Below are 24,933 nucleotides of genomic sequence, written 5' to 3'. Positions count from 1 at the left end.
AAGGGCAAATGCTCAGAGGTCTGCAGTTCACTGCCTCCAAAATGCTTTGCTAGCATTTTTGTGTAGTAGTTACACACATTTTTTATGCTGACAGCTTTGGAAAAGAGCTCATTACAACAAGCAATTTTGTTTCCTGCATGCCGAGAAAAAGGGTGCGAACTAAGTCCTATGATACGTCTGCACTACATTAGAAGATGCCAAGAGAGCAGAAAAAACTCCAAGAGCCATTTTGTGCTGTCACAGAAGTGTGGGATGCTAGCTAATGTAGCTAGGATTTGCTAATTCAATGAGTTTATGCACTGAATTCAATTGCAATCCAGTTCTGAATGATCAAGGCTCACACTCAGGAAGGATTATATGTTTTTAAGCATTAAGAAAGATGACACACCTTGGAGGCACTTATGCTTTCTGTGATGGTAAAACTAGTAACACTATATTATTGTATCATGCCATACAGTAACCTTATGCAGCAGCTCCGATATGGGCTCCAGTGACTCAGAGGCAGACGACATGTGCTGTCTGTTGGCCAAGACCAAGGAAAATATGAGTCTGATTTAAAAATAAAATCTCAGCGTTTCTCAAATCACAGTGCCACGTGACGATCTAAAAAGCAATTCACTAAGAAAATAAAGTGTTTGCTCTTACAACTAATTTATTTGGACTAAATGTTTATAGCTTTGACTTTTTACAAAACAAAGTACAAAAGAAATTTATGGAGGCACTGAAGAGTTGCTCGAACTCCATCTGTAGCTTTTGGCAGAGCTGTGCACGTCTCAGTAGGAAGAACTCGAAATGTAATCAAAGTAGGAATTCACATGGCTAAAAGTCAAAGCAGAACTGGCCTGTCAGAAGGATATTCTTTCTGAAGCAAAGAGACAAATTCTTTTTTTCTTCCAGTCAGTCAATTTAGCTGAACTAAACAAGAGCCTTTACTGTTTCTTGATCATTAACATCAGAATCAGATGCCATTGCCCTGTTGGAAATAACGGAGCCAGGTTAGATACAGAAAATGGTTGATGCAGTCCTTGAATGCTGGCTGCGGTAACAGCCATTATTGACTGATCACTGACTGCTTGAGAACACCCCACTTTTTTGTCCAATTCTGCAAAGCAAGCAAAAGCCAAAGGGAGCTGTCAACGCCAAGCAGTATTTTTTCATTCCAAACATTTTCTTCTAATGCTTTGCTAAGTCCCAGACCAACAGCTTCATGTTAAAATGGGGTTGTGCAGAGTTGCTCTTTACTATGAACCAAGTTATGCAAAGATGCACACTCCGGCTCACCTTCACGCACGGTGCACAGTCCCAACCGGACTACATTGTGTGCATAACAAACTAGATACAGGCCAAAGTCAGGCATGAATCTGGAGGCCAGGAGCCTACATGCAGTGACTTTAAACTTGGAAGGCAAAGGAAGAAGAGGCAAAAGCATTTGTTCAGACATTAAAAGTGCAACTTTCAAAAGCAACTTTGTCACTTAGAAGAACCAGGCACGAGACGGGTCAAAGGAATTTGTGCTCCTAACTCAGTTAGGCTCTTGTCTAAGTCTCACCCTACAGCTCTGGGTTTGTGGAATAGCTATTTCCAGAATCTCTGTGAAATGTGCAATTCAATTGATCAGCTTTTCTGTGCCAATGTGAAAAGCAAAATTAGATACTCACAAAAAAAAAAACAAAACCAACCAAAAAATCCCACAAATATTACAGGCAGCTGAGACTCCAAACTCAAATGGAAAGCCTTTTTCATTGTTGGGTCTCCAATCCAACCTTTCTATAGGGTTTGTTCCCAATATTCTGCACAGGCCACTGCTTCTGGTGTTGGTGTTGCCAGATCATGTGGGGTGCATTGTGGTGCACCCCGCAACGGTGGGGTGGAAATGGAAAGTGGTCTTAAGTCACCCTAGCATACTTCTCTTTGACCACTGGGCCCTCAGGCTGCAGCACTAAGAGGGGCTCTTTAGACTAGCAAAGGCTAAACATCAATAAATACTGTCCTGCAGTGCTTAAGCTTATGGCAGGGGACACATTTTCCTTGCTTAGAGATGTTTATGTCCAACACCAAGTGCTGCTTTAATATCTGTTTCTTGACTTTCATTGGTATAATTATCATCAACCCCAGAATTACAAGCTTGAGTGGCAGAAAAGATGCTGGACTTCGCAAAATTGATGAAGAAGTAGGCTGGCAGGAAATGTGAGAAGTTCACTTGTTACCATGTTTAGTTGAAGGAAGTGATGGGGCATCCATGAGGAGCTGCTCAGACAGGAAGAGAAGCAAACTCAGACAAAGGGGAAGAGTCACAAATTACAGAGGATGAGAACAGAATAAGTAGCCTGTTGAATGCATGAGTCCTACTCAAGTTCACGGTCCTGAAAGGCAAACCCTTACAAGCAGCCGAACCGGAGAGAACAAATCATTCTTTTCAGTCGCAACAGCTACAACCGATTGCAGCTACAAAACCAGTTGACTGATGCCAGAGACTCATGACCGCAGCAGGACCAGAGCAGGGCCCAAGCTGTCTAAGTGCCAGATACTTTATGTGTGAATATCTAACTGCTCATAGGACTCATTCATACAAGACCAAACAGCTGCGGGCCTCACCACATTTACATCTCTCCTTGACTTGGCTGCCCTTCAAAAAACTCTATAAACACACACACACACACACACACATGCAAAAACAGCTAACCAAATATGATCTGGTCCACAGATTTTGTGTGTATATCTGGTCTTCAGATTTTATGTGTATATTTGGTGTAACTACGCCAGGGCTGTGATTTTGTTGCTGAAATAATAATTATGCCATTACAACCTTTAGCATGCAATCATGCGAGTATGTAAGTGTGTAGTTTATTCCCTATCACATGTGGGAATATACACTTTTCCGTTGTCCTTATAAGTACCTTATTCTGTCTGCTTCAAGAGGTGGATGTTATAGTTAATGCTAATAGGAAAGTGAAAATGATACAGCTTGTGTACATAGACAAGTCCTTATCTAAATAAACCCAAAATAAACTAATTCAGTGCTGTGAACTATTCAAGCTATTTCCCCTGCAGGCTGGGGAGGAAGACCGATTTCTGTTTATTTAATTCTCGGGAGGTGAAGGTCTATGGAAACACATAGATGGATGAATCATGGAGGTGGTGAGGTCAGGAATAGTGTGAATGGGGAGAGTGGGAAGAGGGAATCTACTAACGGCAGAAGGAGATGAGAAGGATTCTGCCCAGGCAGAGGCATCACATTCAGACGCAAGAAATTCCCTGCAAATAGGCATTTCCTTAGCCATTCATCTGAGCTGTCACTGGAAACAGGGATCATCTCAGCCAATAAAGGCTATAAATATTTTACAAGACGTTAGCAAAATTGATAGGATCCTATCATTTCTCCTGAGGCCATTTAAAAAAAAACAACAACCCACAATTATTCTAATGAAAGATTCCAGGAATCGATAGCATCTGCTCTGGGTGAGCTTACCGAAATCACTACGAAGGGCAGCTCCACGTGTGCTCTGGTGGCGGATATAAGGCAAATGTTTTTAAAAAGGTTCGAATACAGGAATATACTGAACTATAGGTCAGCTTTCTTTAAGCAGCTGCCTAAGACAAATATGAATGTAATGGCTTCTGGCACCATCAGACGAGGTGTGAACAAGGCGCTATCACTCCTGTCCGCACGGGGCTGTCCTCTGCGTATCCTTTGTGTTGTCGAGTCCCCTGAGCTTCCCTCTCTAAGTACCGTGCGACTCAGGGAGGGATCATCTCCGTCATTTGTCCCCTCCTCTACCTGCCCAGTGGCACCCGTCCTGGCTTCATCCTTAATACCCCTCCTGCTATTTCCATCTTCTTTTCTAGTTCCTTCTGGACATAGGAAGGTGGCAAAATCACTCACAAATCATAGCATTGGTTATCATTTCACTACATGTAATATCTAGTGTTTTTTTCTGAAGGATTTACTTTCAATGCTGTTGAGGCCACCTTCTGCATCTCTGGTGGTTTCTCAGTTTTTACATCCCGATGTCAAGGTAGGAATGACACCTGAGTGGAAAAAATCCACAATTTGGCCTTTCATTTGTATATTTTCAATGGCCGAACCTTCTTGAAGGTGGAGAAGGGTGTGAGAAAAATGATGCTCTTACTGAACTATTCACAGCTTTTAAAAGGGAGAAAATGCCCAGCCAAATGCTGTGAACTAAGCGTCAGGCCAGCAGTTTCAAAGACGATAACTTCAGGCTGTTTAGAGGTGTGTGTAGACAGAGACAGACAAATGGGCGGGGGGCTGGACTCGATGATCTTCCGAGGTCCCTTCCAGCCCTACTGTCTATGAAATCTATGAAATGATACCGAGTTAAAACAGGGATAAGTACTTACGGCGCACCACCAGATCCGTGCCAATCGTTGCGTGTGTCCATTGTGTCCTGCACTAAAGCAGGAGCTGAACTGGGGCACTTTCTCTCTGAACGCAACAACTGCAGAATCACCACGGCTTAGCATCATCTACTTAGTGCAGCATGGAGCAGACACACAACATAGTTATTGCAGATCAACTGATTCAATGTAAATCCCTCCCCTTTTAACTCGATATCATTTCTTGGTCTGTCCCTATCCATAAAGAAATACTTTGCAGCAAATGCATTTTTTTTCCCCTTTATCTGCTTGTGAGCTGCCCAACCTTCTCAGTATCTGGGGCAAAACTATCAGTGCGACTGGCCCCCTCCACCACAGAAATAAAAAGAGCATGAGTAATATTACTGAAAGGAAAAAATGCAAGGAGCTGAAATCCCAGGGGTTTCTTGCAGTACTACATGCCCTGGAGACGCTGTGCTGCTGGGAAGAGATGGAAAGAGCCACCAGGAGGAAGCAAGGCCGCACACTCCAAAACCTTTTAGTTTCTTAGGCAAAATGACTTACTTAGTTACATCAATGAACCAGCTCTGATTTACTGCTGAGATGAAAATCTCAAATATACTTTGTAGAAAGGGCTACCTGGATAGATGCCATCTGTGCTGTCCTGCAAGAAGCAGGGCTTTTTAATGCCGGCTCAAGTCTCCCCTTGGGTACACGAACACGTATCACAGCAGTCCTGCCACTAAAACGATGCGCGTTGCCCCTCATCAGGACAGAGCCAGGTTCACAGTACAGCTCGACAAGGGGAGGCTCAGGGAAGCAGCTGCACAACAGTGTGAGACAGCAGTGGCTTTCATTTTTAATCTACAGACATCATTTGTGTCCAAGGCCACGTCTGTAAACTGCTTTTTATTATCTAGTCAAGTGACATTTCCTTTTACTCAGAGAGAACCAGAGAGAAATGCATGCATTATACACTCCTGTTCCTGTCCAGCACGGCCCCATAGCCAAGCCGTGACAACCAATTCAATTGTGGGAGTTTTATAACCTTTTTCAACTGCCGAGGTCTGAAAGTAACAGTGCTATGACCTTAAACTTGGGCTTCTACTCGCACCATAGATCAAATCACCCACTCCCTATCGGATATTTGCCGGGATCCTGTTTGTTTTTACAGGTGCTCGCTGACAATGGGAAAGAACAGAATTTACATCATCGGTGAGGTCACGTCCAAGTGCCCAAGAGGAAGCTGTTCAGCAGAACATAAATCAGATCAGCAATCGCGCTGCCAACATTAATCACAAGCCCCAGGATCCCTCAGTACCTTCAGGAATTCCCTTGCTGGATCAGATCATTTAGTGCAGTATTTCATCTTGAGAAGCAGCCTACTCAAAGTCCACATATACTTTGAGCGCTGCAGTTTTCAGACTATGTCTTGCAAACACATCTGCCTGGGTGCAGAGCTACTCATGCTTTGACAGGGCTCTGCAGAAGTCCACCCAGGCAGGGGCATCTGCAGGACAGGCCTTCCCGCTTCTGCAAACACAGCAGAGCACGAATGACTTTACTGACCCGAGATGTCCTACTCAAGGCAACAGATGGTCTCCTGTGCATGTATTGGCAGCCTTCAGATCAATATGACAGGGTGTGATGTGACAATGTATATTTATAGTGGCCAAACTCTTAGCAGGGCATGAAAAAAAGGAAGCTTTTGAAGATTTGCAAAAATGCTGCATTTTGTGGCTGGCGTCTTTGGTTGGATAAGTCATCTGGATAGAATGAAATCCTTATAAAAAACTTTTGCATGCATTACCTTTCCTGGCCTGCTCGGGTCTTTGGTTTATGTAGATGAGCAAACAATTCTTTCTGAAAAAGAAAGATTTTAGACACCGCTTTAATCCATTCTCAGCTTAGACGGCTAATCTTAGAGGAGAGGACAGTTTTACACAAACACAGAGCCAAAAAAACTAATTTGCAAGTAGATCAGGTGTTTCTGTAATTTAGTAGCATACCTAGTCCACATATAACAGCACATAAAATTCATGCATAAAAACAAGCAGCAAACATGAGAAGAATTACAGACTATTATTGGCGGACGTGCTTGTAGCAATTTAGCTTCTAAACACAAGAAATATCACCAGGCCTTTGTATTATGCTTTAATTGCTAGCACTTGGAAAGAGTCTTATACAACAGACATTTTTTGGCCCAGATTTGAATAAACTCTCAGAAAAGGAAGGACTTATTATGAAGCACTTTACAACTGTGGAATAAATGGAAGGAAAAAAAAAAAAAGGACCCTTTTCATATTAATACCATATTTTTCTTTTAAACTAAAGGCTTCATCTTATGACATCTTGCTTTCCAAGTCACCATTTCAAATCCTTGTATTTATCTGTCTGAAAAACACTTTAGCATTGCTCCCTTCTGTTAGCTGGTACTTATTTCTATCAAGTAGGGTGTGTGGCTCTTCGGCAGGACGTGTTCTGGCTCATATGATGTACCTAACTGAATGCCTCTGCGGGAAGGGAATGCCTTTATTCAGGCAAGCAGGACCTCAGCGAGTTTTGCAGCTTCCCCATAAAGCTTTGCTGATAGGGTGTTAGAGTGGAAAAGCTGACAGGGGGAAATGCAAAACTGAGGTCTGAAAAAAAGCCAAGAGGCTGTAAAGTCTCCTCTACTGCATTTAATTGAGAATTGTAGCTACTCCATTTAAGTTGTATTAAAAAGTGATTAATTAAAATGAACAGAAGTGTTTCTTCTGGTACTGATGCCCATACAAGTTTCAGTTAATGTTATCTTTATTTTGCTTTGCATTTAATTTCCATTCTCATTATTTATAGGCTACTACTTACAACAAAACACAACGACCATGGATCCCCAGCGTTGTCTCGTTTCTCACCTCCTCCCTATCGATGATGCCAGCCTCAGCCCCTGCCTGCTTCTCCCGTCGACAGCTCTACACCTTCCTCCCCATGCTAAGGCAGGAAATGTCAGACCTGGGCTTCTCTACAAGGTCACATTTTAGTCCTTCCTCAGGTCCCTCTTCTATCTCAACGTCTCACAAGAAAGTAGCTGCCTGATTATGGCTGCTATGGTAGTCTTTTGGTATAACCTATGCCATCTTAAAAATAAAAGCCAGCCCAAGACATGGCCACTTACACCTTGGTCACTTTGCCTCTATGCTGTAGTACTTCCCTATATCCATGGACCCTTCCCTATATGCACTGTCCAGATTAGAAGGAAAGATGGAGGCATTGTGCTTCCTTTCCTCAATGTCCATTAACATCCAAACTAATGTGCATCTTACTCGCAAGACGCTTCTCAGACTAGAAAGCACCTACTGCTAGCACCACGAGGCTCATCAGGGTAGCTTTGGTAGTCCATGCTGTGTTACAGAACAGGCGAAGGAAAGACTACCTTGAGACAGACACGTCAGACACTAATCCAAAAAGCAAGCAGCCTCACCGTGATCCGTTCTTCTCGTTGCTTCCTCAGCAGAGCTAGTATTTCATCTCTTCTCTTGGCCTGGGAAGAAACATATTTACCATTTCAAGTGCAAAGACATTTAATTGAATTCAACTGAAGTTTGCAGATTCAAAATAAACCCTCCCTTTCTCAGAGCTGAAAACTAGAAGGAATGTATAATAAGAACAGAAGAAACTGCTTAATAGACAACACATTTTGCATCTTTTTTGCCAGAATCCACAAGAGTGCAATGTTTTAAGACGTGTTTTGGGGGTGTTGGTTGTTCGTCTTAGGACACAGGCAGACAAGGGTCTTTGGGTAGATGTGATATCATTTATTAGGCCAACTAAATAGTTGGACAAATTGTTCTTTGCAAGCTTTTAGGTACAAACACCCTTCTTCAAACAGAGGGTGAAAGCTTGTAAAGAACAATTCGTCCTACCATTTATTTGGTCTAATAAATGATATCACATCTACCCAAAGACCCTTGTCTGCCTATGTTTTAAGGCACGAGGTTTTGCTCCTAGGACTCTGCAGAGAGCTCTAATAAGACCAATCTTCCTTGATTTGGGATCCAGCGCAGAGAGATAAACCTATTTACAAATAGTGAGCTAACAACATGCAAAACTACAAAAGTAGGAGTATTTAGGTTTTTCATCCACAACTTTAATCATATCAAAATTGCTCAGCCAGAGTCCTTGAGTGGATGGCCCTTTTCATCCTGATTATATTTTTCCTGGAAACCCATTCTCTCCTGATCTATAAAAATGACTTAAAGTCAGAGCGTGAGATCCTGGTTCCACCGACATTAAGGTCAAGAGACCTGGAGGCTTCAGGGGCCGGGACTCCCCCCAGAATGTCGAACCATGTAATACTTTCAGATGCTTTTTTCAATGAATGCTCTTTGGTCTTCTGGCTTATGAGAAGGTAAATGAATGTCCCATTTGCCTTCAAAACTACCCTCTCTACACCAGAGGTTCTCAACCTGTGGCCCGTGGGTCATTCCTGGTCCACGAGCTCCGCCCAGGTGGGCCACAGAAAGGTTGTGGAACGAATCGAGAATATCCGTACTTGTAAGGTAAGACTACTGATCTTAAAATACGAGCGGTGTGCTTTGATTTGTAAAACAAAAAAAGTTTATTAAGTGGTCCACTGAGACCCTCAGCAATTTTCAAGTGGTTTGTGGAAAAAAAAAAAGTTTGAGACCCACCGCTCTACACAGTCTCAGTTTGAAAACTAGAGTGCTTGCATGAGAAACATTGCTTCGATTACTATTCACATCAGTTTGCCAGTACTTTTGTTTCCATACCCTGATAGCAAACTACTTGCAAGTACCACACTGGACTTTTGCTAGCTAGAAACAAACAGCAGGATGGGGAAAAGCTATCTGCTGAAGCTGGAGAACAGCATATACAGTCGTTCTGAAAAGTAGTTTGACAAGTACTCTGGGAAATCCCTACAACCGGTACAAGAGAAAAAACAAACCTCGGCATATGAAAAATCCCAAGGTATTCTCACTTTGTAAGTATTTTGGCATTCAAACCCAATGATTACCAAATGAAGGAAATCATCAGACTTGCAAACCCCTTCCTTTAACCAGGACCCACATCATTCACCATTTTTTCAGCACTTGAATTGAGGTGGACAAGGAATCCTAAGAAATTTCACCCGCCCTGGTTAATGTAGTGGTAAAAGCATAGCAATCAGCCTCCTACAGCATTCACCAGGCTGCTAATGGAAACAAGCAAGCCAAAGTTGTAGCTGTTGCAGCAGGGCAAAATGAAAAAGGATTAGCTGGCATCGGACACTTTCCAACAGTTAAGCCGTGATGCTCAGCACTGATTTAGGATTTAATACAAACAAATCTGCTAGTTTTCAATGGGAAGTGAAAAAAATACAGCGAGAGGAGAGAAAGAGACACTCAAATCCCTTTAACAAACCATTGAAGATATCTATATCTCTCTATATAGATATAGATATATCTATGTCCACTGCAGAGCTAACCCAGGCATAAGCAGCAAAGCTCTGCATACGTTACCGTGTCCTCACAGATGCTGCGCTGACCTATGTGAGCTGGTAGCCTTTCTGGGGCATAATCCATGGGTGCAGCAAAATGAGCCACTCAATTATTACTTTTCCAGTGAACTGTGAGAGGATGCATCTGCCCTGAAGACAGATCCTCAGAGGTTTCTGTGATGGGCTTGTCAAAGTCTTGCAAGAGTTTTGTAGCGGGATAATCGTCAGTACCATGGCTGAATGAATATTTGATGTGATCTACACTTCTAGCACTAATTCAGAGATAAGGAGCTGTGGAAGACAGACGGCTGAGACAAACACGGGAAGAGGAGGAAGTGGTTAGAGCAAAAAGCACTGTACAGCAATATCCTGATCTATTCGGACAGGCCAGGCAGCCTTACATTAGACACACTGATGTAGGCTGATTTCTTGGCGTGGCTGCGCCTGTCATTTCTTAGTTAATCACACAATACTCTATCCTTGTGGGAATGAATGAATTATAGATAAATCCACTCCAATGAATGTTAGAAAGATACCAGCTATGTTTCTGCACATGTTACTCTAGCTTCATGTAAGCTAACTGGCTAATTAGAACAACCGTTTATAATAAATTACCCTCGGATTTTGAGAAATTACAGCATTATAATTAACATCATTCAGCTTGCTCTTTTGAAAATACTGACTCTGTTCCCTACTCAGGGCAGAGCGCCCTTTGCAGAGCTAAAACTTGCATCCTTCGCTCTCCCCACACAGGAAGAGTGACCATGTAGTTGTGAAAAGAAAATGCTACACTTGTCTAGCAATAGCTTTATTAGATTCTCCTTCTTTCATTCGGTGTATTCATCATCATTTCCCTGGACTTACTTGATAAAGTATAAAGTTGTATAAAGTAACTGTTTCATTGGAATGAATCAGCTCTGCTTATGACTGAGTGACATGCAAAGCTGCACAATCCTGATTTCATCTATTGTTGGAGAATTAAAAAAAAAAAATGAACCGAGTAATCAGCAAAAAGGCCTGCTACTCTGTTAATCCCATTTTCAGAAGAAAGGCCTAATGGCTGCTAATGGATGAAATGCATTACAGGGTTATTAATTGGAAAGAGCAGGACTGCTGACTTGCTCCAAAGAAACTGCAGAGCTCAGCACCTTTACGCACCTACCGCAGATTGCTTTCTTCTGGCCTCCTTCCCAGGCCTAGAATATAAGCTTTTCATTAAAAAAAAAAAGACCCAAACATTTTACTAAAATGAGGAAAATATACTGTAATTACAGAGTAAGACTGGCAACCTTATCACAGTATTTAATGTTTGCCTTTGATTTAGATGCCTGAGCTCAGCTACGTGGGAAATATATGCAGTATTAATTCACCAGTCATATTGCCGGCGACTGCAAGAAAAGTTTCACTCTGCAGAATGTATCGGCATCTAGAAAGCCAAAGCCTAGTCGGCTTTTAGTCAATATATACAAGTGGTGTGTGCTCCCATGTGACAAGTGCCTGAATAATTTTCTAATATGGCAGCATGACTGAATCGCATAATCCTGGAGTGTATAATTAACCATTTAGAAAAGGGTTATTTTAACTGATTAAAAACCCAAACGAGGGAGATGATTTGATGCAGAGTTGCTAATTGTTAACGCCTTGTATTCCAGGGGGTCTTGAGAGAACCAAGGAGCCCTGTAAAGACCCAAGGTGGGGTTGGGCCTGAATAGTGCAAAAAATACACAAGATGCAGCCTCTGCTATGCGATGTCAGGAGGGCAGGTGTGCAGAGCTCAGCTGCACGGGGTCAGAAACAGCAGCAGGACCTGGGGCATCCTGCACCTTGGCTCTCCAGCATGACTTAAAGCAGCCTCAGGGATGCTCTAAGCCCCACTGGATAGGGATGACCCCCAAAGGGCTGGTTCAAAGGCAGACTCACTGGAGCAGCGAGGTCACGAGCAGGTGGTGCTGAGCCAGCTATGATGCCTCTGCATTATGGGAACATGCAAAGTGAATCCCTCCCTATCCATCCTTGCCCATGCCAACCCTTTACCACCAGGCAAGCAGGGGCAAAAGTTTCCTCGTTGCTTAATCCATAATATTTAGTATATTGGTTACAGCAGCATTTCCTATAACGTGCTGCCTCACCTACCTCAAATATCCTACTCTGCATAACTTATAGGGTATCCTACATAATCCATTTGTGCTTTCAGGTGCAGAGACATTTGCATGTCACGTGCTTTTTGTGCAATTTGCAGCCTTCACACACTCTTTGAAACATAAAAGCCTATTAAAGCAGAGGTAAAAGTTTTCTAACTTGTCTGAATACTTTTAAAATGTGCCTCTAACCTTGCAGTTCGTGCTCATCTCACTTTCCTCAACTGTACTTCACCCGCTAAGTGCTACGCTTTTGATGTTGGCTTTGCAAACCCCATCACGAAAGAATGGTTTTACTGCAGCAGGATAATTGGTTTTTAAACTCGGATGAATGCTGCCTCAGAACTCTAAAAAAGGTGGAAGTGCTTCATTATTTGCAAATTTATGCTTTTAATAAAATGCACTATTTGTCTTCCACGCTCCCAGATTTACTGTGTAATTTCATTATCCCAGCTCCCCCCTTGAGGGGATAATCAGATAAAAAGCCTTCTACGGGGAAGATAATACTATATTTGTTTTATGGCTCCAAACAGACTTACAAACTGCATACATCTCATGCGACTGTGCAAAGTTATGTTCTCGCACACGCAGCAAGAGACATTTTTCCTCGAGATGCCATGGGATTTCCTTCACGCGCAAAATGAAAGAGTTGATTTGGGCTGAATACAAGCTGCCTTTTGCCACAGGCTGTTATCAGAGCAACAGCAGTGACTATATACATAAAAAAAAGACATCACTATACAAATTTTACTGCTTTCACTCTGGTATCAAAGCCTTCAAATATAGCAGGAGACAAGGACGATGCTGGGAAATAATGGTGGGGACCTGGTGTGTTGAGACTACTATTAAAGACCTACACGAGCACACACGTTGTCTTTACTGAAGTGCATGTGATACTTACTTGGTGTCTTAGCAGTAACCAAGGAAAGACCTGGAATGAATTATACTTAAACATTCAAGGGACTCCATCAACCTAAATATTGCATCAGCCTTACTGGTTGTTTCTGGGTTCATTTCCGAATTCCCAAACCCCAGCACATCAAACAAATATACAACAGGGAAAGATTTCCCACAACTATATTGAGTAGGGTTTGGAGACATTTCTGATAGCCACAGAATATGAAAAAAAACCCCCAACCTGTTTTCACAAAATGTTAATATTTGGCCATCCTGAGAGGCGCAGGATCTCCCTACCCAAACACCTACTTTCTTTACATCGCAATGTTAGCAGCTGAGCTCCAGCAGTGCAGATCTGTAGTTTATTACAAACCTATCCTTGCTGATTTGTTGGGTATGAGGGCAGGCTCTGTTTTGTGCAGAAACAACAGAAAGCAGCCACATCCACACAGGATTGCCATTCTGCGGTTGCTGGAGAGGAGGAGGACACGGTATTGGTATGACGGCCCAACCAAAGGTGACAATTACTAGCGGGGTCTGGGGTATTCTGCATCCTTAATTCCACCCTTGCCATCAGATCCCATTGATACGCCTGGCAGCCTCACCTCCAGCTGAGCAAAAAGGAAGAGGGAAGAGAGGGCTTCTAGCAGCAGGTGCTTAGCAAACCACAGGGCCGAGCCACAGACCACTCCTGCCACTGACGTGTGTGTGTGTGGAGCCCAGCGCCCATGCAGTCTGCTTCGGGAGTGGGGCTGGGCTCTTCCCCAACCGCCAGATATATTATCATTAGAAAACAGGCTCCTGGGGTGGGAGGGAAGCTTGTGGCTGATCTAAGACACCAAACGAGTCTCTCTTCTCTGCAGACAGCAGAACCTGTTTCCTTGAATATAACGTTGGAAGCAACCCATTTAGTCCACGTATGTCCATCCTATACAGCCCACAAGCCACCATCTATCTGAGTCTAAGCAATATCACAGCTCCGGGCCAGAATCTTTTAGCCAACAGATTTTACCTTCTGAAGATACTTTTCTTTTTCTTCAGCTTTCTGGGCCTTCTGGGCTTCCAGGGGGATTTGTTCCAGCTCTAGATAAAACAACACACTCATATAACTACACGGCGCAGAATCAAGCCAGTGACTACACAACACGGCACTCCTACCCGAGCACTGTAAGGGTCATCTGGATCACAGCTAGCTCACTACGAGCTCCAGTCCTCTGGGGCCCTGCTCTTCACCCTGCTTTACAGAGGGGCAGAAAGGAGCTACAGGGTAATTTGGAGTCACAGAGTGGCCCACGGGTGCCTGGTATCAAGTATCAAGACATAGCCCTGCATCTCATGAGGCTTAATCAGGATAAATGCAAAGTCTTGCACATAGGATGGGGCAATCCCATGCACCAGTACAGGCTGGGGACTAGCGGCAGCTCTGCAGAAAAGGACCTGGGGTGACAGTGGACAATAAGCTGGATAGGAGCCAGCAATGCGCCCTTGATGCCAAGAAGGCTACCAGCATCCTGGGCTGCATGGGTAGGAGCATCGCCAGCAGATCGAGGGCAGTGATTCTTCCCCTCTATTCAGCACTGGGGAGGCCACATCGGGAGTCCAGTGTCCAGTTTTGAGCCCCCACTACAGAAAGGATGTGGACAAATTGGAGACAGTCCAGTGGAGGGCAATGAAAATGGTTTGTGGTCTGGGGGACAGGACTGGTGAGGAGAGGTGGAGGGAACTGGACTGATTGAGTCTGCAGAAGAGAAGATGGAGGGGGATTGAATAGCAGCCTTCAGCTCCCTGCAGGGGGTTGCAAAGAGGATGGAGCTGGGCTGTTCTCGGTGGGGGCAGATGACAGGACAAGGAGCAACGGGCTCAAGCTGCAGCAAGGGAAGTTGAGGTTGGATATTAGGGAAAACTTTCCCACTGGGAGGGTGGTGAAGCACTGGAACAGGTTACCCAGAGAGGTGGTGGTCTCTCCACCCCAGGGGGTGTTTCAGACCCGGCTCCACAAGCCCTGGCTGGGAGGATGGAGCTGGGGCTGGTCCCGCTTGGAGCAGATGCCCTGCCAGCCCCAGGTCAAGTGCTCTCCTGGGCAACTGGCCACGCTCACCCAGGTGTAGCCCATGACTCCCGCCCTCCGCAGCCGGGCACTCACCGTACCGGGGCGCCGGGGCAACCGCCTTCCTCCCTGCAAGGCAAGACGGTGTTAGCTTAGCTTCCTGCCCCGAGCCCCCCACCCCGGCTCCAGCCCCATCCCCAGCGCCTCCGGGGCACGCGCTCACGGGGCTCCCGGGGTGCCACCGGGCCCAGGCGGGACTCGAGCAGCGGCTGCAGGGTCATGGAGCTCCAGAAGGCCTTGGCCAGGCTGGCGTCGTGCTCCGCCGAGCCCGCGAACACCAGCGGCCCGGCCATGGCCTGGCTCCAAGCTGGGGGCCACCGTGTCGCCATGGAAGTCGCCTAGCCCGGCCTGGGCTCCGCCCCCTTCTGTGGAGGCCCCTCCCCTTGGACCCTGGCTCCCTGCATGCCCGGCAGCTCTTGGTCACACTCAGGGGACACTGCCGACCCTCCAGGCCTGCCCTGGAGTCCCCAGGAAAGAGACATCCACCCCCAAGGGACTGCTGAGAGTCACTTGGGGGGCAAATGATAGGCCATTCAGTAAAATAAATACAAGATGTTGAATGCGATCCGTGCAACATGCCTTCGGCCTCTTGACGGTCTCTACACCGTCATCGCTAACTGATCTACGCCGGCACATGGGCACGTTCGTGCTGTGTCGTGGGCACACTGGTGCTTTGGAAACCCCCAAGAATAGAGTCAGAGTTGGCAGCCTCGGCCCTGAGCCCCCCAGGCCGCATGTGCCAGAGCCTGCCGTGCGCTCCTGGGGCCCGGGAGCAGATTTGCCCCTGTGGGCAGCAAGTGCTGGGAGGAGCTGGCTGCCGGCAGACTCCAATGGTGCCGTAACCTCACCCAAGCAGCAGTCAGGGTCAAGAGAAAGCCTCTCACCCTCCAAGCGGAGAACAGAGGAAGGAAGAGAAGAGGAAGCCTGACTTGCGCCCTACAGAAAGACCTGCAACTTCAAGGTCTGCAGCTCGAGGATGGGCCTCTTACCTCTTTTGGCGTTTTGGTCAGTTCGGTAGCTCTTGGCCGCCAGAGATGTTACCAGGGATCGCTGCGTGGAGTTGCTCTCGTTGATCCCCACAATCAACTCAAGACCCATCAACGAGCCGTGGTAGAAATCATCCTCGAATGGAGGGATTGCCACAGCCTCCGAGCAGCACAAAAACACTTGCTCTGCCTGATGCACACACACCTCATCCCAAATTGGGCAACGAGTGATCCTGAGTCTGTGCCCAGGAGCCTGCCCAAGCAGTCTGACTATGGCTGTGGGTGCACACTGGGCTCCGTTCAAAAGCAGCTGCCATGCCTTGTTCTGCAGACTTGGCAAGAGCGAGTAGGCAGGTCGCGCTTCCCGTCAGCACTGCCAGGCTGGCTACAAAGCCAGCATAGACAAGCCCTGAGGGTGAGGATCCACACGCCATGTGGGAGCACAGGTTTCTGCCACGTGTAATGCGGGGGAATTCATGTATTGCCGCTGGAAGCGCAACTTTACACCTCACTTGGGTGTTGCAGAGCCAGCAGCTACTCTCAGCTTTCCGCGGCCGCCAGTACAGGAGTCTGATTTAAACCAGTGAACTACAGCCGAGATGCTCCATGTGCATTACCAACCCCATTAGCCAGCCAGCTCCTCACAAAGCTGACACTTAGCTGAACTACATGTCGGCAGCAGCAGCAAACCTGTATCACATTGGGGGATTATAAAATAAAAATCCAGGTTTCTGATGAAGTGTCAGGCTTCCTTGAAGCAGCAAAGGAGCCAAAGGCTCATTGAAGTCAGCACGAGGTTTAGCTGAGTGAGGAATGTCACATCTGGCCCAGAGCAGACATGGAAATCAGGCCCCGGGGCTCCTGGCTCTCATTTCGGTGCTTCTCTGGAACAGCAGCACGGCTATCTATCTAGCCTACACCAGGTTATTGCTTCCACGGAAAAATTATTTCATGTGGCTTTTATTGGGCTTCTTCTTTCTTTCCTTTTGGAAAGTTGCTTTCCATCAGTCCATCTGCTTCAAATACAAGCAGAAACATTTTCATATAGCTTTGAATTTGAGAGGAGCAATTTTATTATATACAACTCTCACACACGGCTCGAGGCAAGTGAAACAACGTCATACAAAGGGAAGGGGAGAATCGAATTCACTAGTTACCGAAAGACCAGGGGGAGAACAACAGACTTGGGCTAGCAATCTCATACCGGCAGGTGTATTTATATTTAACATCGGGTAGGGGTGCAAGCAGACAACAGGCTTCATAGGACCTGGGAGGTCCTGCCCTGTCCTGGGAGTAGAGCTCAGCACTGCATGCCCGTGGTGAGCTTGCAAGTTTTGCTACCATCCTTCCATGAAAGCCCCTCAATAGAGAACAAAAGCCTGCGAGGCGATTCACATGCTTGATTGTAAGCTCTTTGTGGCGGGGACTGTCCTTGTGATTTATTTTCAGGCAGCGCCTAGCACAAAGCAAGCCTGGTCCTAGGTAACGCAAACAGTACATAACAACAGCCATTCCCCTGAAAGGATTTCAAGCTGGATTCCAGTGTCTCTGCAGCAGGTGTAAATGGGGAGCAACGCTCGCGAAGTGGAAGAGGTGCGAGGTAGCAGCGAGATCAGAATCGGACCGTACGGGACTGTACACCAGCAGACGCGCTGCCTTCTGTTTTGTGTTTTCTTTCTGCAGCCAAATGCTGCAACGCGTCTTCAGATGCAAGCACGTGCCTCCCTTTTGGGAGCGATGAAACAGCTGCGCCACGTTGGCTTGACGGGGAGACTGACCGCATGTGCGTGGTTAGAGGCAAATCCAGTCTGCGCTGTTGGCTCCGCTCTGGCCATGCACTGCGACGCTGGTCAAGCTGCCATCTGTGCGGCTAAATCCCTTCCGTATTTCCGGCTTCCAGCTAGCTAGGTGCAAGACAGACCTTTTTACCTGGCTGTGTGGTTAGTGATTGTTGCCTTTTGCAATCAGCTAACTACACTGCCTAGCAACTAGGCTGAGGTACAAGATAGCTCTGTTCCCACATTTTGTAATTGTTTTTTTAACTAAGAGTGGGTCTTGTAATTAAAATATGGCACCAGGTAGTACTAGGAAGCTGAGCTGAGCTTTCCTCCTTATTAATCCTTAGAAGTTCAGCAAAGTAGATCGGATGGCACATTGCTAAGGTGGTAAAGGCACCTACACTTTTTTTTTTTTAAAGTGTATTCAAGAAGAGTATGTATATCCTTTAATATTTTTTAGTTTATTAAATAAGAACCAATGCCTGCATGGAAACAATCTTCCTGTTAACACACAAAGAAAAAGAAACTGCACAAAAGGAATCCAGCACAAATGTTCAGGGCTTCAAGACAATCTTTAAGGTCAAATGAACCGGACTCGAATTCTTTGCTCTTAGGATGGTCCTTGGCCCAGGCTGAGAGCACAAAGGACCTGAAGTATGTCCGAAGCATTTTCATCGAGCCAAAAACACTGAACACGAGTGACATCTTTGCTCCATTGAAACCAATGGGAATTTTTCCATCCTTTGCTGGACAATGGACATTTCAGAAAATTAAGTGGCAAAAACCCCCACAAATGCCCATTTCAAGTCGGGCACCAGGAAGTCACCACGCTGGAACCGGAAAGCAAGGAATTCTGTGCCTTGTTTTGATGGCAGTGAAGTTAGTGATTGCCAAGGGACTGACACAATCAGCTAACTACACTGCCTACAAACCAAACACTACTTCGGTGACGGGAGATCAGCAGCCAGACCTAGCAAAAGAAAAACATCTCTAATCATTATTCGGTCACTTGCTGAATTCTGTTCAGTGCTCTTGTAATGCAAACGGTTGCACATTTTTAGGATTATATTGCTAATTACATCTGGCCCCCCCCAAATTACACCGGGAATAAGTTAGTGTTGATAAGTCCAACATGCAGTTGGTACAACATGTGGATACACGTAGGAGGCCAACAGAATCAGTGGAATATCATCCACAGGAGAATATACAAGGTGGAAAGTACAGACAATAAGGGCCAGATCCCAAGCAACCTTGTAGGCATGTCCTCTTCCCTTAAATTTAGGGATCTGTCCTAGGAGGCTGATGCAAATGGCGAGGATTTGGCCCTTAGGCCTTCCTATACAATGACCTCAGTGATTTCTATGTGCAATCCAGATGTCTCAGCAGAGGGGACCTACAGACAGGCAGAAGGAAATGCTTGGTATAGGGCTGTGTCTGAACTCCTGCTCCCTCCAATTCAGGGGTGCAAAGGATGTACTTTCATCATCTGGGGACAGAGCCTGCTCCGAGGGACAGTGTCTTTCTGAGTCAGGTGTGCATAAAGCAGGGGCAGCACTTCCAGCGCATGTTTGAGTGTAGGTATGAGTGGGGCAGGGCAGGGAAGGGGGTCTTCTTCTACCCAACAGCCCTCTCTGCCCAAGAAGCCCAACTCATCCTGTAGAGACTCAGACCCGCATCTCTTACTTCCCTGCAAGATGGTCTGACCCCCAGGTTGGCCAACTGGGCAGCAAGAAAACAAGGTTCCCATAACGAAAGGGAGTGTGATTGTAGCCCAGTGGTTAGGGCACTCCCCTGGGACAGGTTCTGCCCCCTTCTGCCAGGGCCGGCAAAATTTGGGCTCCTCCAAACACTGATCTGCATTGCAACAGAGTTTAGACAGGAGGCTGGTCTAGGTTGCTTCTGAGCCTGTGCATGGTTGATCTTGGGTTGCTCTCTATGACTTAAAGGCTTACTTTCTACTTAAACCCTGTTTAAGGATCTACAAAGTCAATGCAGACCTGGCCTGAAAAGCCTGACTGCAAAACCCTTACACGTGTTGGTCAATCTATGACTCTAAGGGGAGTGCATGCACCCACAGTGGGAGAAAGCCTCAAAAGTGGGGCCAAGATGAAATGTTTGAATGCAATACCAGCCTACATGCTTCTGACAAAGAGGTAGTAAATTCTTATAAATCAATGGTTTGTAGCCATCCTTGTATTTCTGCTGGGACCTGCGGAGTTAATAAAGCTGGCTCGATGTATTCAGATCGTGTAGTTCCTTGTTAAGGGTTCTTAGATCACATTCTCAATTGCAGTACTTACGTCTTTTTTTAACATTGGCAGAACTGCTGCAGTTTTTACTTTGCCAAGTCTCTAAACTTCCTAGAACCTCTCCTGATCTCCCCACTTCTCCAAAACATTGCAAAAACAGAGACTGTACTTGAAGTAAAACCTCAGGCTTCAAAGACTTCATTAAAACACCACATTTTGTAGCAGAGCAGGAAGGATCTTAAATAATTAAAACTAAATTATGCTCATCAAATAAATGAACAAATTTTATGCAAAGTGCATGAGGCAGGATACCTTGGCTGATTGCACATGCATTTGCTCATGCCTGTTCATTTTCCTAGGTTGCTAATTTCTGCAACCAGGTAATTTATAACGTGTTCCTTGATTTGTAATGCAATTTCCACGCAACCCATACTCTATGTGCTGCACATATAAAGTCCATATTTAAAAGGTATCCTAGTAGGCTGTGCCTTGCATCTTATAGAGATCTATACAGCTAACAACGCAGATAAAGATATTAGGTCTCTGACTCTTCCTAATTTTACAGTAAGACAAGACATAGAGCCAGGGGAATTACACCAGGCACGATTTGGCCCACCAAGGGTGAACCTTGACAAGTTATCACCCCTAAACGCGTCAGACTCGTATGGAGCTTACCTTGCAGTAATCCTGATGCTGAGGCTTGCATTTCTAACAAAATACTTCTTGGGAGCATTTCAAAGGCTTGCACTGGGAGGAAAAGATGTATTGGTCAGTCCTACTTTATTTCCCTTTTTAAATTTCTCTCCCTTTTTCAGCCAGCCATCCATCCTCAGTCTTGTGAAGGCCAGTTGAAGGTCTTGGGATGACCCCGAAGCCAGAACGTCCTGTCTCTACCCTTGCATCTCCCAGGCTAGACTGTCCGCAGCCGTGGTTGTGGGTCAGCCCCAGGCCTGCACCTTTGTATACGCTCTGTTGTCATGGCCACTCAGGTGGGGCTCCCGAGCGGAGGATAGGTTGCTGCTTGGAAATGGATGGCTTGAGTTTACAGCAAGAGGTTTTATTGTGCAAGGAGTTTCCATGGATAAAACAAATACAGAACGCAGACGAAGCCAAGAGAGCTCACCTTCAGTGCCCTGGCTGCTCCTCAGGGGTCACGAACCTTTAGTATATTCTGGGCCTCAGTAACGAACATTGCTATTTAGGTACATTCGCCATTGCTCCCATGGCCAGGGTCTTGTTTCCTTCTGTCCGGGATAACACCCAGATCTGGGCGCTTCCCTATTGCCCATCTCCTCAGTCCCTTTTGTTCACCCTTTTGCTTTCCCACTTTTAGCTTCCTAGCCTATCGAGCCCCGTTCTCTAGCCCGCTGGGGCCTGGCTACACGGGACAGTGCAGAGCCATGCAGAGATACCCGAGATCGCTCTGACCAAGCCTGCTCAGATATCGGAGGCAGTACACAATACCCATCCCTGCCGCCACAGCTCCCTGGGGAGGAACGGGCAAGCAGAGGCCTCTGCCTGCAGCATTTTCACTCTTCCTCTCCCTTCTCAAACCTAACCTCCTCCCCAGGCTCCTTCTGTCTCCATCACTGTCTGCCCATCACCAGGTCCTACCTACCCCGCATTTCCACTGGCCCTGGCATTGCTCATTGCCCCTTGGCATATCTTACACACTCCCTGGCCTCATCTCCTACCAGACCGTCTCTCCCTCCTCCTTCCCAGCACGATTTCCCCCTCCTGTCATCCTGTGCCCCCAACCTGAGATTGCAGCAGGGGTGTCCAGGACAGGAGGCAGGTGGGTGAAGCCACCTTGCAGGATCATGGCACTAACCATGCCCCCTTTCTTCCCCTGCAGCATCCTTCATACCAGGCTGGCAGCAAGAGAGGCAGAGCAGGGCTTCCTGCTCCGCATCTCCCCTTAGTACAAGGGAGGAAGAACCGCAGGAGGAATAAACATGCTCCTCACTGCTGAATTTGGGGGAGAGAGCTAGGTGGTGTTGTGCTCGGCAGATGCATGTCCCAGGGGCAGGCTGGGGTTGGGGACGCTCAGGGTAAAGAGGGACTAATGCTTTTAGGCACCTCATTGTGTTCAGGGCTGCACCAGAGGTGATCTGAAGGGACCTAATTTTCCAGGAGCGCTGGGCATATCCCTCTGAGCGGCAGGCTTTTCCAAAAATCACAGCTGGGAAACATTTAATAGGTCTCAGCAAATTGTTACTCCAGCAGGCTAAAGTATGGCACAAAGTCCCTTTCCAGATTAGGTTGGCTGGGCAAACACTGCATGTGTTCCTTGACTGTTCAACATCGGCTGCATCAAACCTCACATTTCCAGTTTCCAGAGACACCAGGCCACAACAGAAATCTTAGCATCTTTTGGTATCTGAAGGGCTAAGAGCCTCCATCAAGCAAACAGTGCTTGCTCCCTATTTTATACCATGACTGCAATTAATGTTATAAGAGGCCATTCAGGGCTGCAACAAGCTCCATGAACAAGTCCAGTAAGAGCCCCTCTAAGCCAGGGAAGATAACAGTTCCCAGAGATGAGGATACAACTGAGTCTCAATCCAAAGGGCAGGGAACTGGGTCATAGTACCCTGGGACAGGACATGCACCCTTGAAACAAGGTGGAATCAGTTATACCTTGTCGTGCACCGTCGCCGTCCCGTGCTGCCTGAAACCTGCTGTCATACCTTGCACTGTGCAATGTGAGCAGCCCCACGGAGCTGAATCAAAGGGCACCCGAGTCAATGGGGGTCTCTCCTTTGACTGCAAAGGGCTTTGCATCAGGCCTGCTGTGATCAGTGCAATGTGCCCGGGCACACCACCATCTTCCTAGATCATAAAGTCCAGCACTTATGATAAAACATGTATCTAAGAAAATCATCAGCCATACCCCTCACTCATCAAATTACTGCCTAGACATTAAGCATGCAGGCTTTAATGGGAAATTGTGATTAATTTCTGAAATAAATGCCCACAAAACTCACTGAAGTGAGCAGGCCCAGGCAGTACCTATTAGTATATTCTCAGAGGAAAAAAACCCTGTCATTGATCAGCACATTCAAATACTCAGTCTATGGCTTTGATTGAAAAATTAGTTTTTATGCTGAAAGATTTTTGCAACAAAATCATCTCCTTAAATGAATTTGTCCTGCTAACATCACACTGCCCAACACCTTACCTCACCGCATCAGAACACACCTAACCCAGCAGACCCCTTTTGAACCTGTAGCGATTAGTATTATTGCACATTTTTGTACCTCAAGTACTGCCTGAACAATGGGCTGAAATGCAGCCAATGCTGATGATTGCAAAGCCCTCTTCTCTAGCAGGGTTTCATTCATTCCTCACCAAGGAGGGTTGTTCCTGCAGGACGGCTCATGCCGACTGGCTGGAGACAGATCATTAGTGATAGTTCAGACACCTTACCTGCAGTGGGGAAGCTCCCATTCATCCCACCTGTATGGGCAGATGCCCCAATAAACCAATGGCAAAGGCTTGATCCCCAAGAACAGAGATGTTTTCTTTTGAACAAAGTGTGCAGAACAGGCAGGAGGATGGCTATGTCAGGCGTTTAGAGAGTTTAGCAACGGAGCTGGTCGAAGAACAGAACTGCAACATCCTACTCACCAGCAATGTGGTTAGGGAAACAGTTCTTGTTCTCGGTTTGGCCTGCAGTTACTAGAGAAACTGAGCGACTCTTTTCCCTCTCTGGTTCATGCCTAGGCTTGCCTGGTAATCAGGGAGACCCGTATTTTAATCTAAGTAAGAATGCTTGGGCTGAGTTAGGGACCCAATCCAAAGCCCATCAAAGTCAATGGACAGATTCCCACTGATTTACATGGGCTCTGAGTTAGGCCCTTTGTGCCCAGGCATTGGAATGCAGATTTTTCTTTTTGACATCAATTCAAGAAATCAAGGAGCAAATGACTCCCCTTTTAGCTCATACAACTTGTGAATCAAAATATCTGGCTATTCATCACACTCTCTCTCTCTTTGCAAAAGCCCTTGGATTCAGTGGTTTCTGGTCAGGTACGGATGGAGGGTGTCGGAGAATATTTAAGGCCGTTGCCCAGTTCATCTTCTCTTGGGAAATTCCTTTCAAGCTTTCTCCCTGAAGCTTGTTTTCTTAGGTTTTCAATTATCCAAATAAATAGGCATCTCCCAGAAGTCAGTCATGACAAATAGGTTCATTATAAATCATTAGAAGTCAATCAGTTTGCTTAATTAGAAAATGGAGGTTTTCCTTGTCAATGAAATGGGAAGCCTGACAGCTGGAAACCCTATACTTTTACAGTTTCTATTCATTGGCCTCGTGAACAAAACCGGTTTTGTATTCCTGTGTTAGGGAATCATATTAAAGGAATTCAGTCACAGGATTTTTATTGCTTTGTATCTAAATCAGCCATGACCTCAATATCTATAGTCATCTTGCTGAGCAGGAAGTTGCTTCGTCATTTCTGTTGGACGTATGCTGTATGAAGTGGCTGAGTTCAGCTATTAATCTGGGTCCAAGTCCTGCCTTGTGGGCTGCCACTGAATAAGACCTTATCCCGTGAATGGTCTCATGGCTGCGAGTCCTCGGTCTGGTTTCTCCGGTGAAGAGTTTGTTTACAGCTGATTTACGGTTGTACGTTAGCTATCAGCAGAAATTGCTGGACAAAGGGAGGTGGCGTGGGGACTCAGCTGCCTGTTGGATTGTCCTTTGTAGGACCCAGGCACTTGATTATTCTGCGGCACTATTTCATAACTCCCAGGGCTTGCCTAGACATGTTGGAGAAAGCACTAGCCAGGAGACGGTTCAAAGTCCCATCAGCTGGTATGCTTCACCAGCCCACATGGAGCTGCACTCAACAGGGAAGTGGAAAAAAAAACACCAAGGAATTCCCAAAACCTAAGATCAGCCCAGGCACTGAAAGCAGTGGCAAAACCCCTATTGACCGCAGTGACGCAGGGCTGAA

At 46.1% G+C, this 24,933-nt stretch overlaps 1 protein-coding gene across 2 annotated transcripts; it reads right to left on the bottom strand.

The window, feature by feature from the left end:
* Positions 1 to 632: 632 nt before the first annotated feature.
* HOATZ (HOATZ cilia and flagella associated protein) lies at positions 633 to 20,924 on the bottom strand. 2 transcript variants are annotated; one of them, XM_019490153.2, is made up of 7 exons: positions 20,648 to 20,921; positions 15,949 to 18,693; positions 14,996 to 15,028; positions 13,865 to 13,935; positions 7,802 to 7,861; positions 6,149 to 6,201; positions 633 to 973 (listed from the first exon to the last, which is right to left on the bottom strand). In XM_019490153.2, the coding sequence occupies exons 2-7, from the start codon at positions 16,055 to 16,057 to the stop codon at positions 916 to 918; spliced, it is 384 nt and encodes a 127-aa protein (XP_019345698.2). In that variant the 5' UTR covers positions 16,058 to 18,693; positions 20,648 to 20,921; the 3' UTR covers positions 633 to 915. The 2 variants fall into 2 exon arrangements, with proteins under 2 accessions (XP_019345698.2, XP_019345699.1); XM_019490154.2 differs by lacking the exons at positions 633 to 973; positions 6,149 to 6,201 and adding an exon at positions 13,226 to 13,323 and having other exon boundaries at positions 20,648 to 20,924.
* Between the last annotated feature and the right edge of the window lie 4,009 nt (positions 20,925 to 24,933).

This window comes from Alligator mississippiensis, chromosome 16, assembly GCF_030867095.1.
Source record: "Alligator mississippiensis isolate rAllMis1 chromosome 16, rAllMis1, whole genome shotgun sequence".
NCBI lineage: Eukaryota > Metazoa > Chordata > Crocodylia > Alligatoridae > Alligator > Alligator mississippiensis.
This window is presented reverse-complemented; position numbering and strand designations above follow the sequence as displayed.